A 13,552-nucleotide genomic window follows, 5' to 3' on the forward strand; every position below is an offset into this window, starting at 1 on the left:
AGGATGAGAGCAGTCCGCCGGGGTCTGGTGGCAAAAGCGACTCCAACCGGTCCAGTGGAGGCAGCGGTGGAGGTGGGGAGGGCCTGATGCAGGAGATGAATGCCTTACTAGCTCGCAGGTAAAGCAGCTTTACAAACACACAGCCTTCACCTTTCCCTTCAATGAATCATGCAGAGAAAATGCCCGTTCTGTCAACACTTCATTTGGCTCTTCCTGGTTCTGCTTTAGTTGCAGTGAAGTGGTATCGCAAAAGGAAATAAGCTTTTGTGCCATTGTATTGTAACACATCTCTGTCCCTAAGTTATCTGCGCGTGCATCTAACTGTTCCTTCTGTTTCCTCCTTGTAGACGGAAAGCTTCAGAGAAACCTGATGAAGTAAGTCTGCCGCCTTTACGCAAGAGTTTGACCTTTTTGAAAATGGTTAATGTAACATGAGGAGAGTAGGCTGGCAGCCAGTTAGCCTAGCTTAGCACATATATTCAATCCAGCTACATTCCTCTGGCAGCACCTCTGAAGCTCACCTATTAATACCATTTATACATGTTAGTTACCGCCAAGTTATCTGATTGGACAATGAGTGCTGATAGAGAGTACAACAGCACTGGGACCTTTAACCGTGTATCACTCTGCCTCTAAACTATTATTCAGTTATTGCCAACGCAGCCAACGGTCTTTGTTTAGATTGATCAATAGATAGATTAAGCTAACTGCTAAGCTAAGAGTATTTAGTTGAAACCATTGAGTTTATAAGTGGCTGAAGTGACAGCGAGAGTGCTTGATGATAACTAGTGTACATTTAAGTGTACAGCACCTAAATAACAAGCAAATTAATCAATTTAGCTCGAGCTCTATCGACAGTGAGACACACAGGACAATGATGCATTACACTGACCGTAGTACACAGGATCAATGATATCAGGCAGGCCACCAAAGCAGCTGTCAACAAACTCTTTGTCACATGACATGAAAGTAAAGTGTATTGACTGCTTGAATAAACAGCAACTTCCTGTTTTACATATTGTGTAAATAAGTGAGTTAACGAGGGGCTGGAAGAGAGATCAAGGCTAAACGTTTCCCTCTGTTTTCTGTCTTTGTGCTATGCTAAGCTAGTCAGCTCCTGGCTGTGGCTTTACAATTAGCATACAAATATAAGAGAGCTATCAATTTTCTAATTATTATTATTATTATTAATTCCTCTCTGTCCTGCAGGACGACTCTAGCGGTCGAGGGCCGGGTCAGCAGAACTCAACAGGTACAGAACAGCACCCTCATCACATTATTGTACCCCATAGCTAACACGTTAGCTCCTTGATTTGATTTGGGATTTATTTTTTCACCTTCATTAGATGCTGTGAAGAAGCCATGGGAGCGATCTAACTCTGCAGACAAGTCCTCACTGGTGTCCAGGTCTGTAGAGAGGAGGAGGAGCACCTCTGGCATTAGTTACAGGGATTCAGTTTATATCTCGTCCGTTAGACTACAGGCAATGGTGATGGTAGCACAAAAGAAAGAATTGTCTAAACTGTGGTTACGTTGTCTAAAAAAAGTGCTGTTATTGACACATAAATCTACGGAAGCCCTAAGCGGACATGCATCTATACATTATAATTACTGGGAATTGCTCGTTATCACAGGAAAACTGGGTTAATAAAATGCATGTCTGCTTCGGGCTTCTGTATAAATCCTTAAACATGCAGTGCGTAATACTCAGAAATGATGCTTTTATATTCACTCAGTCGATGTGTTTGTGCTGCAGAGTGAGACCCATCGGCAGCACCAGTGAATCAGACACAGAGTTTGACAGGATGAAACAGGTTGGTATAATTTAAGGACTATCCAGACTAACCTGTGATTTTACACACCCCGTGTCACATGCCTCACAAACACTTCTTGTTTTGCAGGAAATTTTGGATGAAGTCGTTCGCGAGTTGCATAAGGTGAAAGATGAAATCATAAACGGTAAGCAGCGCGGCGCTCGTTAAGTTTATTGCAGCGTCCGAGGGCACAAAGCGTGTCATTTGATCTTCTCTGCACAGTAGGTTTTACAACTCGCACGCAGTAAAATTTTACTGTTTTCAATCAAATTGTAACATCAAAAAGCTTCTTGATGCCATTAATAATTTATTTAAATTCTTATTTTCTCACATTTTATTCAAACACATAAAAAGTATGAAAGCAAAGCGTTTAATTAACACTTTTTACCGTCCTTTTCCTGCAGCCATCAGACAAGAAATCGGCAGAATCAGTACGTCCTAATCTCACCGGAGCAGCGTTAGGAGGAGAGCGAGAGGAGGAGCAGGAGGAGGATGGACATGCAGATGCACAGACACGAGGACCCGGGAATGTTCTCTCAACGTTTCTGTGACCTCGCCACGCCACGACGCAAGGTGCAGAGATGTTGTGCCAACATTTGAGTCTGCTGGACAGCGAAAATGGAAGAAAGAACCAGAGAGAAAGAAAGAGAGAGAGAGAGAGGAGGGGGTTAATGAGAGGAGGAGGAGGAGGAGAAACAGAAGGATAAAGACAGGTTGGACGGACTGATGAACTCAAACAGAGGATGAAAATAAAGCAGAAGATGATCTGAAGGACGGACTTCGGTGCTGAGTTCGGTGTCGTGGTCCTCTCTGTGCACCTATAGACTCAGTCAGCCTGGTGTTGCAACTCTTTGTTCTCTGTTCAGTCCGAGTCTTAAGAAGAAAATATTTTTGTTTTCTAAGTTTTTACTGTTTTATTATTTAAAACCTGTGGTGATACTGATGATGCTGTTGATGACAATGAGTATTTTATTGATATTATAGAAGGAGAAAGGAATCTTGCACACCATTTATGTCAGCCTTTAATATTTTCTATTATTTCTTCTTGTTTAGTTCCTCCCTAACTGTTTGACGAGAACAAGCACAATACGGGCGTGAAGGTGCTGCAGACTTACCCGCCCCCCCGACCGGCTGTTTTAAAATACTGGCTTTTTATGACCTTGTTCATACTGGTGTTGTGTGTCGAACCTTTTCTTTCTAACCACAATAAGCAACTTAAATTACCTCCTTCCTCCATATTACAAATTAGCAAACAGTATTTTGCCAATTAATCAGTAATAACACAAACAACAGTCTGCTCTACAACACGTTTCTCTCTACCTGTTCAAAGGTGAAACTCGGGGATCATTCACATAAACAGGCCCATAACTGTAAATGTGCCACCTGGTTTAACCTAGCTATACAACAATGTAGTTCTATCTATTTGTCATCCTATGCTTTGTGAACCTCCCAAGTATGCATGAACCCCCCATCTCTATGAATTAGTTTTTATTTGGTTTAAAAAAAAAAAAAGGAAAAAAAAAAAACACACGGTGGTACATTTATTATAGTGGTTTGTTTCCATGAAGATTCCCCTTTCTATATATGAGATGTTGAAATTGATAATGGTAGCAATGTGCGGGAGGGGGAGTTGCTGTGGCAATATGCAAACCTTACCTAGAGAAGAATGTGCAGAAAGTGAATGATAGGCCTTCGTGATGGTAGCTAAGTGTGTCTCTGCAGGAAGGGTTTGGTTGAATCTCGGTTGTTGCATTCGATCCACTCTGTCCGCTCTCAACTACGTTCTGATTTCAAAGCTGGAAGTAAAATTCATTCAAACAAAAACAATAGACGTGTCAACCATGTACACAAAATCCTCCTGTGTGTGTGTGTGTGTGCTTTCTTTTGTTCCGTATTCATCTTTAGGGTATGATATGGTTTCAGTACCAGATCTAGCAGACAGGACGCACAAATCAAACACAAACACATTTTTAAAGGAGTCTCGTCTTATAAAGATCTTTTACTGATTGTATGTATAAATGTATACTACAGTTGTTTAAATAGAAACATCAAAAATCACTCTTATTAAACACAACACAGATGAATTTACACAGCGAGTGGACAAGATAACGACTATACAAAACAATAAGTCTGCAGTAAATACTGATACAGCAAAGCTTTAGAGTCTTTATGAGTCTGACGATTAGTTTCATTTTGTAGGCTCGTTCTCTTGTCTCTCTCTCACCTCTTTACATATTAATTTGCATTTTTGCACCAGCTATCAGGGAGTGACTGTTCTATTTGAACAAGTTTCCTTATGTGGCCTTGATACTCACAATAAGAAAAATGTGAATGCGTCACAAGTGGCAATAAGTCACATTTAAGTGCCTTTGAAATCAGCACACAAGTGGTTCAGATTTAGTGCCTGAATAGCTGGTTTTAAGCATTATGTAAAGTACATACTCATGAGGACACAGGCCAACTGTAGAACTGCACAATAGAGCAGAATCAGTGGTCATAAGAATCGATAACACGGCCTGAAAGAAGCGAAGCGATGGCTTAAAAAGACATTACAATGCTAAAACTAAATAACTACTTTTTGTACATTATACAGTGTTTCTGTTATGTTGTCCACTCCCCGTACGCGTGTTTAAAGTTAAAGCACACTGGAGCTGCGAGCGGGCAGAATGCGGCTTCACTGAAGAAAAGGCTCCTCTTACTGGACAGTAAGTTTCAATGCTCATTTTCCACCTCAGCGCTCTTCTGCAGCATCGACGTGAAATTATGTTAATAATTTAGCAAATCTGAGAGACAATCAGGAGTTAAATGCTTAAAGGCAAGAATACAAATACACTGAGGGAGAGAGAGCTTAAAAACCTCATGAGAATGTAAATTACCTTTTTTTTTTTTTTTGTAGGATTATTTTTTTGGCCTTTGGCTTTATTTGTAGGACAGCTGAGAGTAGAGAGTAGAGAGTGGGGGATGACATGCACCAAATGATCGGCAGACCGGGAGTCGAGCCTGCGATCAGTGCGAAGAGGACTGTCGCCTCTGTACATGGGGCGCCTGCTCAACCAACTGAGCTAAACAGCGCCCCGTGTAAATGACCTTTTAACCTTTAAAAACACTTCTATTTGTGTTATTTTTGGTCTCTAATTACAGATAAAGAGGAAATAATACAAGGTGATGGACCTTCTTCTTATAGCAGGGATAGAAGCAGTAATAAATAACGAGGTGAGGAAACCATCCAGGTCTGTCTGAATGCTCTTCCTGCTTCCTGAATGATTTAAGGTTTACGTACACACACACACTACGTGAAAGCACAGAGCATTTCAACTACAGAATATAATAATGTTTCATAGTGGTCGTTGATTTCAAACAAGTGAAATTCACATTCCTGTTCAAAGACCAGTCACACGTCTACTCCTGCTTGCCGAGCTTGTACTCCCGTTTGATCCGGGTGTACGGGCCGATGCTGTCGTCGAACACAAAGTCCCATAATACCCGGATCCAGGAAGTGTGCTGGGGAAGGGAGTCGTAATACTCTGCTGCGATTTGCTTGACCTGAAAATAAAAGAAACATATCATCTAAATAACAGGTTTAAATTGTTAGGACAATCTGAAGTTTGGAATATACAGTCTTCCTATTTCAGCGTGATATTTCCTCTTAAGTAAAAAACAACCTAAAGAAGCAGGTATCTCTAAATCTCTCCATGCTCTGGTGCTACTAGAGAGGCAGCAGTTAATTAGTTACAAAGCCGGGCCTTTAATAGGATAAATATTTGCAGTTGATAGAAAAAAAATGTGTGGCATGTGTCGATACCTTGTTGTTTCGAGTCTGACAGACAGGAGACGCCTGTGTTATCTGCCCACCCCTCCTGCTGATGTAAAGGCTGCAAATGACCTCGTTCTCTAACGCTAAGCTAACGTTAGTCTTGAGTCTAAAGCGTACCAGTCATGATGTATCACACTTCTTACCTGAGGTAGTTTGCTGCCGGGTATGCTGGGAAAGTCGTGGTGCTCCATGTGATACCCGACGTTGAAGGTGATCATGTTGAGCGGTCCGTAGTAAGAGTACGTCTCGTGTCCCTTCAGGAACATGTAATGCTCAGCTATGAAATGCCCAGAGATCGGATGCAGTCCCATGCACAGGACGGATCCTGCTATGAGGTAAACAATGGGCTTCAGCCCCCACAGATAATAGATTATTAAGTCTACTACCAGCTGAACCACTGCGTTCTGGACTTCCAGCAGACCGACCGGTTTAGGATTGACAATTAGCGGGCGGAGGGCGTAGAAGAAGGGCTGCAGGAAGAGCCAGAGCACCTTCCTGGCCGGGGTGCAGAAGAACCATCCCTCAATGTCTGTAGGGATGTCAACATCCAGCTGGTCGCCGCCCAGATACCGATGATGGTCGATGTGGTACTTCTTAAAGGAGGCGGAGTACGGCAACCCGATGGGCAGGTTGGCCCACATGGCAAACCAGCGGTTCCACTTGGCCAGCTTGTTTCCAAACGCCACATTGTGAGAGATGTCGTGGATGGCCAGAGTCAGGGAGTGGTTGATGCAGCCCCCGAAGGCGTAGGCCCAGAAGAAGATCCACTTCCAGGAGAGGTCGTGGACCAGGTAGCAGGCCAGTAGCTGGGTCAGGACCATGCCGGACACCACCCACTTCAGCTGGGGGTCCGGACCCATCAGAGACTTGATTTCTGGGTATTTGGCTGAGGAGAGGAGCAGAGAGGAAGAGGGATGGAAAGGATGTGGCAGAAGAAGAAAAGAAGCAAATTAATTTTTTTCTACAGGATGTAAAGAACGTAAACTTTCTGACATAAATCCAGAAGAGTAAACTGTAGCAGGACTCATCTACTCTCTTTTCTAAAGCAATACAGAAACAGCCTTAGCCTTAGTTTCAGATAGGTACAGAGGAACATCTTCTTATCCCTGTGTAATACTGTGACATGATACTGTGCGTATTGTATGGAACCAGCCGTTCTCTTGGGAAAACCCTGCTGACTAAAGTCACTGTTAATTGGCGGAGGTGTTGTTTTGCTGAGGGACATGACACATACGAGAGAGCGGTTCAAAAACATCCATTACCGAGGTTTAGACCAAACTTTACAACATAATCTACTGATAAGGACATACATGCTCTGATTTGTTACCTGGGCCACACCTTACAGCCCACTCACTTCAGGAGTGGTTTTTCTATCAGTGTAAAACTCAAAGGGGTTTCACCCCAATAGCCATGTGATGTCTCATGCAAATGTAGCGTGTGTCTTTGCTTTTAGTTTGCTCGTGTAATACCTCTATGCAAATTGGAAAAAACACGGCAGAGTTTCAGTGGCATGCAGGTCTCCCCTCTTTATGCAGTTCATGTTTAACCAAGAAGAATTTCCTCCTGCCCCAAAAAATACTGTTAATTTTAAGACAATCATTCATCAACATACAGCTCCAACATATTTAATGCATATTCCATCTGCTGTATGATTTCATCTCGCCTCTGACGAGTCATCTGAAACTATTTACAGCCCTGAATAGGGGCTGTATGTCTTCAGGTGTTGGCTTTGTTGGCGACCCATATGGCATAAAGTTCAATCAGTAACCAGACATCATAAAAGAAACTGCTCGAAGAGAGCGCACAGGACATGCTGTAAAGCCATCAAGAGATTCTTTCTAGTTCACCATGTCAGGGAGACAAAAAGTCAAAACGTGTTCAGTTTCAGCTAAATCTGACTTCAGATTCAACAACAAACAAGCCAGAGAAAATGTTAAATCATGCACTGTTCACATTCAGACAATTCAGTGTCATAATCATCGCAGCTTCTGTGATGGAAACTTTGACAACCTTCTCACAGTAATATAAAGTTTATGACACGCAAGTCGGAGCCAAAACAATTCATTCAATTCATGAAACCACCTGTCAATCAAACTCTGCCACATGAGAACGTAAAAAGGATGTGCGGCTCACTGACCTCTGACAAACACATCATCCCAGAGCAGTGCAGAGGATAATCAGAACAAAACGCTTAAATAATTGAAGACTTGGCAGTGTCAAGCAACCCATCACCTTCTAGATGTTTCTATCACACCTTCAGAGCAACAATGTGAGCGCTGGACAAAAGATCCAGGATCAAATATACATCACAGGTTCAGGTCTAAACGGTTTTAAATCGAATTACAGGATGAATCAGATAATGAAAGATCACTCTTCTTCATCCAGATTACCTTAAAAAGGTACGAAAATTTAAGTTGTTTTATCTTCCCTGACCCCCCTGACTCTCGCAAAGCCTTTCCCCTCACTTCATGCACAACATTACATCTGTGTTTGTCATGTGCAGGGAATGTGTCTTGTTACCTAGCAGGCCCAGAGGCATTGTCAACAGCACCTGTTATCAATATGCGTTATTGTCCCACAGGTCATAGAAAAAGATGACAGACAGGCAGATTGGTTTACAGCTAAGTTCTATAGGTTGTACACTTCTGAGGGATTTTCATGCCATAATATTCCTGGGTATCTACATTTTAAAATCATGCCTTTTGCACCGGCAGGGGTGACAGAGTTCATTCACTATCTCTGCTTCTGATATCTACAGTCCCTGTTTTTCTTTTGCTCTGTTATTTTTTTTGTCAGAAAAAGTCATGAAATAATTTCAAGTATGCAGCCTCAAAGCTAAGGTCAACCACGAGAGGAAGCAATGTGACAAATGCCCATAAATGTAATACACCTTCAAAAAAGCAGATCCAGATTTTAAATGTACATATATATTATGTTTGACTTCCATATGGACTGAATTAATTAAGTTTTTTCTGCTTGTACTTAAAATGGATTGTGTAATTTCCACCAACAGCACATTTCAGTTGATTACTAGAGATGATCTTGTGATGCCTGTCAGGCTCTACATCGCCCCTGCATCCATTGTGGTCTGGCAGCTCGTTAGGCAACAGCTAGTAAACAGGTTTAACCGGCTAGGTTTTAAAAGAAGGTAGTGGTCAGACAGAAATTCGCGGTATTAGCACAAATTAATCTGACCTTTAACTCAGTGTAAAGCGAGATTTTTTAGTCTTTTATTTTCTTACCCAGAATTTCTTTTCTTCTCGAGGTGTGCGGCTGGTCACTGTAAACCCATTCAAAGTCGCTCCTTCCACCTGTTTTCCCCATGACTATCCCCGCTGAGTTTCAGGCGACTGGCTGTGCAGCATTGTGTGTGTGTGTCATCAAACCCTTACAATGTCGGGCACACCCACTCAAACAAGGCTGCAGGTTGAAGGTGTAAGGTGTGATCACAAGCTCCGCCCCCCCTGTGGTGGGCGGGGCTAAAATTGCTTGTGCACCTGCTGTATGGTTTGTTGAGTAACATGCAAACAACTGCATCGTTGTTATGATAACAGATAGCATATATTTAAAGGGATGAAATACAGCAAGCCTGTGAGGTTATTTCCACCCCATAGAGACGCTTATTTCTCTTGTAAAAATTGATGTGAAACTCATGGACTTCCCTGTATCATGAGTTACTGTCATTTCTGCAGAAATATAATATTACAATTGCACTATTGGGAACCACAGATACACTTAAGTTCCTACCATGTCCACCATATGGTAGAAGTATTTAAGTTAACTTTTGGTAATTTGCTTTTTTGTTTTACTTTACATAGTTCAGAATTTAGTATCCTTGACTCTGTTTCTCAGACAAAACCAGAAAAGTAAATATGTCACTTTGGCCTATGGGAACTAGTAATATAAATAACCTTATTATTTTGAAATTATCACTATTTTATTTCATTTTATAGAGCAAACATTGATCAAATAATCAAACAAATGATCTTAATATGATTTCATAATAGATATCATTACATGCAAACTTATTTTGTAATGACATTTTGAAGGATCCAAAAAAATATATACAAAAATTAGTCCAGTCAGATATAATGGTCGGTTATCATTTACTTTTGGTTGAGTTATCCAGTATATTATCAATAGAATTGAAGCATTACTACATATCATGATTAATATAACCATGAAAATATAAGTGTTATCTTTATGGCCATAAGTTACACGTTCAAGAAATCAGACGCTGTAGGTAATGTTGTGGTTGAGAGTTGTTTGGTCCAAATCACGCGAGACTTCATAACTGGAGCACTGTGGCGACGAGAGTACACTGGAGTAGAGTTGTTGTCGGAGAGGGAGGAGGAAGGCTGAGAGTAGACAGGAGGGAAAACGAGAGTGTAAAAATATACGATTTAAGTTGGGGGAAATACAAAATTAATCATGGCATCTGGGGAAACCCTGTACATAGAAACGGACGGGTCAGAAATGCCAGCCGAAATAGTGGAACTGCACGAGATCGAAGTAGAGACAATCGAGACAACAGTTGTTGGAGACGACGGAGAACACCAGCCTATGATCGCCTTACAGCCTCTTGACTCGGATGATCCAAACTCCCTTCACTCGCACCAAGAGGTGATTTTAGTGCAAACAAGAGAGGAGGTGGTGGGTGAGGATGACTCTGAACTGCACACGGATGACGGTTATGAGGACCAAATCCTCATCCCCGTCCCCGCCGTGGAGGAGGACTTTATCGAACAGACTCTCGTTACTGTCGCGGGGAAAAGCTCCTCGACAGGCCGGATGAAGAAGGCTGGAAGCGGAAAGAAAGCGGGCAAAAAGAGCTACCTGAGCGGTGGAGAAATGGGCAGAAAATGGGAACAGAAGCAGGTCCAGATAAAGACTTTGGAGGGGGAGTTTTCTGTTACTATGTGGGCATCGGGTAAGTTCAGAGTCCTGAGTGAATTCCTGCAACAGTCCCGTCGCTTTGTTCTCAGCGTGTGTGCCGTGTGACTGGGGCCTGCTGGGGCCTTGTCCTCCGCTAAACTAGGAGTTATTTCCTAACTCTGAGCCACTGACACTGCATTTGAAATGTTTTTGTTTTTAAGGGAAGCCATGTTTTATGTGTCGATGGGCGCCGCCATATTTCCCCGGTCTAGAAAGTATGGCGGCCCGAAAAAATGGCGTTTATTTGGCCGACGAAGATGGCGGCGAGAGTGGGAGCGAGTGCAGCTGGCTCCGCTAGGCCGCTGTGGCGCAGTTCAGTTAAACTGTAACTGTGGTGGTGCCTTCAGGAACCCCTCATACTTTACACTTCCGAGGCTTTAAACTAACCATATATGTTTATATGGTACATACTAACAAGACCCTGTGCCCATTAAGTTGTTCATCTGTTTGCTCGTACTTTTCACTGGCTACGGAAAGAATAATTTAATTTAAGAGTTCATTTTTTTATCCCGTAGGCTCAAAAGCTGGTTTTCAAATGGAAAATTCAAAACAAAAAACCCGTATTTTTATTTCCGCAGTCAACTCGAATATTTGTGTGTGCATGTTTGTAAACATGGCAGTGTGAATATTCGCATCTTTTTTTTAGCCACATGAACCAAAAAAATTCAGCGAAGTTTTTAATCTTTTTTATATTAAAAAAAATTGACAAAGTAGTGATTCATTAACCATTTATTCTTCCATAAAAGCAAATGGTAAAATACAAAGCCTTCAATTTTTCCAATGTTTATTAAAAACATATGGCACTTTGTTCCAACTAATTAAGTAAATACAGACTTTTCATGGAAAAAAAAAGTTCTATTTCAAATAGTTTATAATTAACTCTAAAGAGTAACAGGAAATACAGGGAGGGATGGGGGTAAATGAGCTCTAACTAATGGCTTTCATCAATTCTGTCACATGATCTGGTTCTGTTTAACTGATCAACACTTCCGTCCCCTTGATCCAGATGACAAGAAAGACATCGACCATGAGGAGCAAATCACAGGAGAAAACTCTCCTCCAGATTATTCTGAATACATGACAGGAAAGAAGCTTCCTCCTGGAGGCATCCCAGGCATCGACCTGTCAGACCCCAAACAGCTGGCAGAGTTTGCACGGTGAGTGGTAATGTCATGTTTGTGTTTACTCAGGCTAAGTGACGGTTAGACAGCCTCGGCCAATCTTCAAACAAGATTAGTTTCCTTCACTAAAGGTCTGTTAAAGGAATGTTATTAAAACTAACATGGTGTAAAAGAGTAAGTCGTAATGCCAATCATGTGGTTAAACCAGTACCTGCAGGATCAAATGCAATGAATAAATAAAGGAAGCTTAGTGTTTGTCTGTTTCAGGTGTGTGTGTTGTCTTTATAATGTTGTGTCCACTTTTATTTCTGTTGCAGAATGAAACCAAGAAAAGTAAAAGAAGACGATGCACCCCGGACGATAGCCTGTCCACACAAAGTGAGTGCAGTGTTTATTACATCAGTTCACGCAGTACTGTGCAAAAGATTATGACGCTATTGTACTGTATGTTGTTATTCATCAAACCGTACTGAGAACATGCATGTATTCATAACATTGATATGAGGAACGTTGAAGCATTCCTGGTTGGTGTGCTTCGGTTGTTAAGCTGCAGTGTGGGAAGTGAATGTGTCCCCAGTGATTTACGACATATTGTTTCTCTCCCTCTCAGGGATGTACCAAGATGTTCAGGGACAACTCCGCCATGAGGAAGCACCTGCATACTCATGGGCCTCGCGTGCACGTCTGCGCAGAGTGTGGCAAAGCCTTTGTTGAGAGTTCAAAACTGAAGAGGCATCAACTCGTACACACAGGAGAGAAACCTTTCCAGGTCAGTTTCTTCACTTCTGCTTACTTCTTTGTTTTTTAATGTAAATGTTTATACAGGAATGTAATCTTTAAATGACTGCCTTGTGTCAGAGTAGTTCTTTAAAAACCTTGCTGTTGTCATCTCATACCTGCCTGATAAAGATATCAGTTTATCTCTGAACCGAGCTGAGACAAGCATCTTCATTAGCTCTCTCTCTTGTTTACAGTGCACATTTGAAGGATGTGGGAAGCGGTTCTCTCTGGACTTTAACTTGCGCACACATGTGCGGATTCACACTGGAGACCGCCCATATGTCTGCCCCTTTGATGGCTGCAACAAAAAATTTGCTCAGTCAACCAACCTGAAGTCTCACATCCTCACACACGCCAAAGCCAAAAACAACCAGTGAAGCAGCCTGGAGCCCGGATTAATGCGACAACGTGAGCGAACACTGGAGGACTCTACCTGCATCTCCACTCCTCGAGAGACAAACTAGTGTCCTGCTTTGTTGTGAGAGAAGAAGTCCACTTTGTCTTGTCTCTAGATAAAAGGTTTAAACAGAGAAATGAACTTTTTTTGAAACTCTTTGATATACATTTGGATGTTTGAACAAGGAACTCGTGAGAACACCGACCCCCCTCAGGCATCCAACCCTTTCTCGGCGCTACCTGGATGGAACAATTTACAGTTTCTTCTTGTGAAGATGTTAAATCACGGATCTGCACCTAAAAAAAACTTATTTATACCTTAACTCAGCCAGTTCAAAGTTTTTGCAATAAATGTCAAATTTGCATCGATGCTCCGCAATGACACATTTACAATTTTGTACTTTCCCCTAAGTGTGCATATTGTACACTGTTTGACATAAGCTCTGTGGTAATGTATGTAGTGAGATTGTCCCTGTAGCTCTTCATGGAAGAGGTTTCACACTTTGTTTTACCCCCTTTCCCCTTCATGTGAGTGTGTTTCAGGGGGAGCTGGGTATATTTTCATTTTGTACAACGCAATATCAGAATCATGTAGATAATAGCCATGTGATTTTCAATAGTTATCACTGATTAAAATGTTTTTCCCCCTTGCACTACCCATACAAAACGTGTCATTTGTCCACTTCAAATTA

General features: G+C 41.8%; 3 protein-coding genes across 5 annotated transcripts in view; 2 read left to right on the top strand and 1 right to left on the bottom strand.

Moving 5' to 3' along the window:
* The window catches only part of evla (Enah/Vasp-like a), a 39,709-nt gene extending 36,042 nt beyond the window's left edge, over positions 1–3,667 (top strand). For all 3 annotated transcript variants that reach the window (XM_069661266.1, XM_069661265.1, XM_069661267.1), the window contains 7 exons: positions 3–118; positions 348–375; positions 1,210–1,252; positions 1,347–1,407; positions 1,757–1,814; positions 1,902–1,959; positions 2,219–3,667. In XM_069661266.1, coding sequence (XP_069517367.1) covers positions 3–118; positions 348–375; positions 1,210–1,252; positions 1,347–1,407; positions 1,757–1,814; positions 1,902–1,959; positions 2,219–2,256 — 402 coding nt within the window. In that variant the 3' untranslated portion in view covers positions 2,257–3,667. The remainder of the gene's footprint in view (positions 1–2; positions 119–347; positions 376–1,209; positions 1,253–1,346; positions 1,408–1,756; positions 1,815–1,901; positions 1,960–2,218) is intronic.
* A 1,015-nt stretch (positions 3,668–4,682) lies between these two features.
* degs2 (delta(4)-desaturase, sphingolipid 2) lies at positions 4,683–8,979 on the bottom strand. The gene is made up of 3 exons (XM_069661268.1): positions 8,871–8,979; positions 5,772–6,514; positions 4,683–5,357 (listed from the first exon to the last, which is right to left on the bottom strand). The coding sequence occupies exons 1-3, from the start codon at positions 8,950–8,952 to the stop codon at positions 5,214–5,216; spliced, it is 969 nt and encodes a 322-aa protein (XP_069517369.1). The 5' UTR covers positions 8,953–8,979; the 3' UTR covers positions 4,683–5,213.
* Positions 8,980–9,950: 971 nt separating this feature from the next.
* On the top strand, positions 9,951–13,513 carry yy1a (YY1 transcription factor a). The gene is made up of 5 exons (XM_069661385.1): positions 9,951–10,558; positions 11,570–11,720; positions 12,002–12,062; positions 12,295–12,453; positions 12,659–13,513. Exons 1-5 carry the CDS (start codon positions 10,060–10,062, stop codon positions 12,839–12,841), a joined length of 1,053 nt encoding a protein of 350 aa, XP_069517486.1. The 5' UTR covers positions 9,951–10,059; the 3' UTR covers positions 12,842–13,513.
* The last annotated feature ends 39 nt before the right edge of the window (positions 13,514–13,552 follow it).

This window comes from Semicossyphus pulcher, unplaced genomic scaffold (genome assembly GCF_022749685.1).
Source record: "Semicossyphus pulcher isolate SPU_LCO1_2020_fin unplaced genomic scaffold, fSemPul1.0.p SCAF_14, whole genome shotgun sequence".
Lineage (NCBI taxonomy): Eukaryota > Metazoa > Chordata > Actinopteri > Labriformes > Labridae > Semicossyphus > Semicossyphus pulcher.

Bases quoted from the DNA above. Each gene is read 5' to 3' on its own strand.
- yy1a (XM_069661385.1), top strand. From the start codon at position 10,060: ATGGCATCTGGGGAAACCCTGTACATAGAAACGGACGGGTCAGAAATG. The intron at 10,559-11,569 runs GTAAGTTCAGAG...CCCTTGATCCAG, and splicing joins TGTTACTATGTGGGCATCGG to ATGACAAGAAAGACATCGAC. The intron at 11,721-12,001 runs GTGAGTGGTAAT...TTTCTGTTGCAG, and splicing joins CAGCTGGCAGAGTTTGCACG to AATGAAACCAAGAAAAGTAA.
- degs2 (XM_069661268.1), bottom strand. From the start codon at position 8,952: ATGGGGAAAACAGGTGGAAGGAGCGACTTTGAATGGGTTTACAGTGAC. The intron at 6,515-8,870 runs GTAAGAAAATAA...TCCTCTCCTCAG, and splicing joins GAGAAGAAAAGAAATTCTGG to CCAAATACCCAGAAATCAAG. The intron at 5,358-5,771 runs GTAAGAAGTGTG...TTTTATTTTCAG, and splicing joins CCGGCAGCAAACTACCTCAG to GTCAAGCAAATCGCAGCAGA.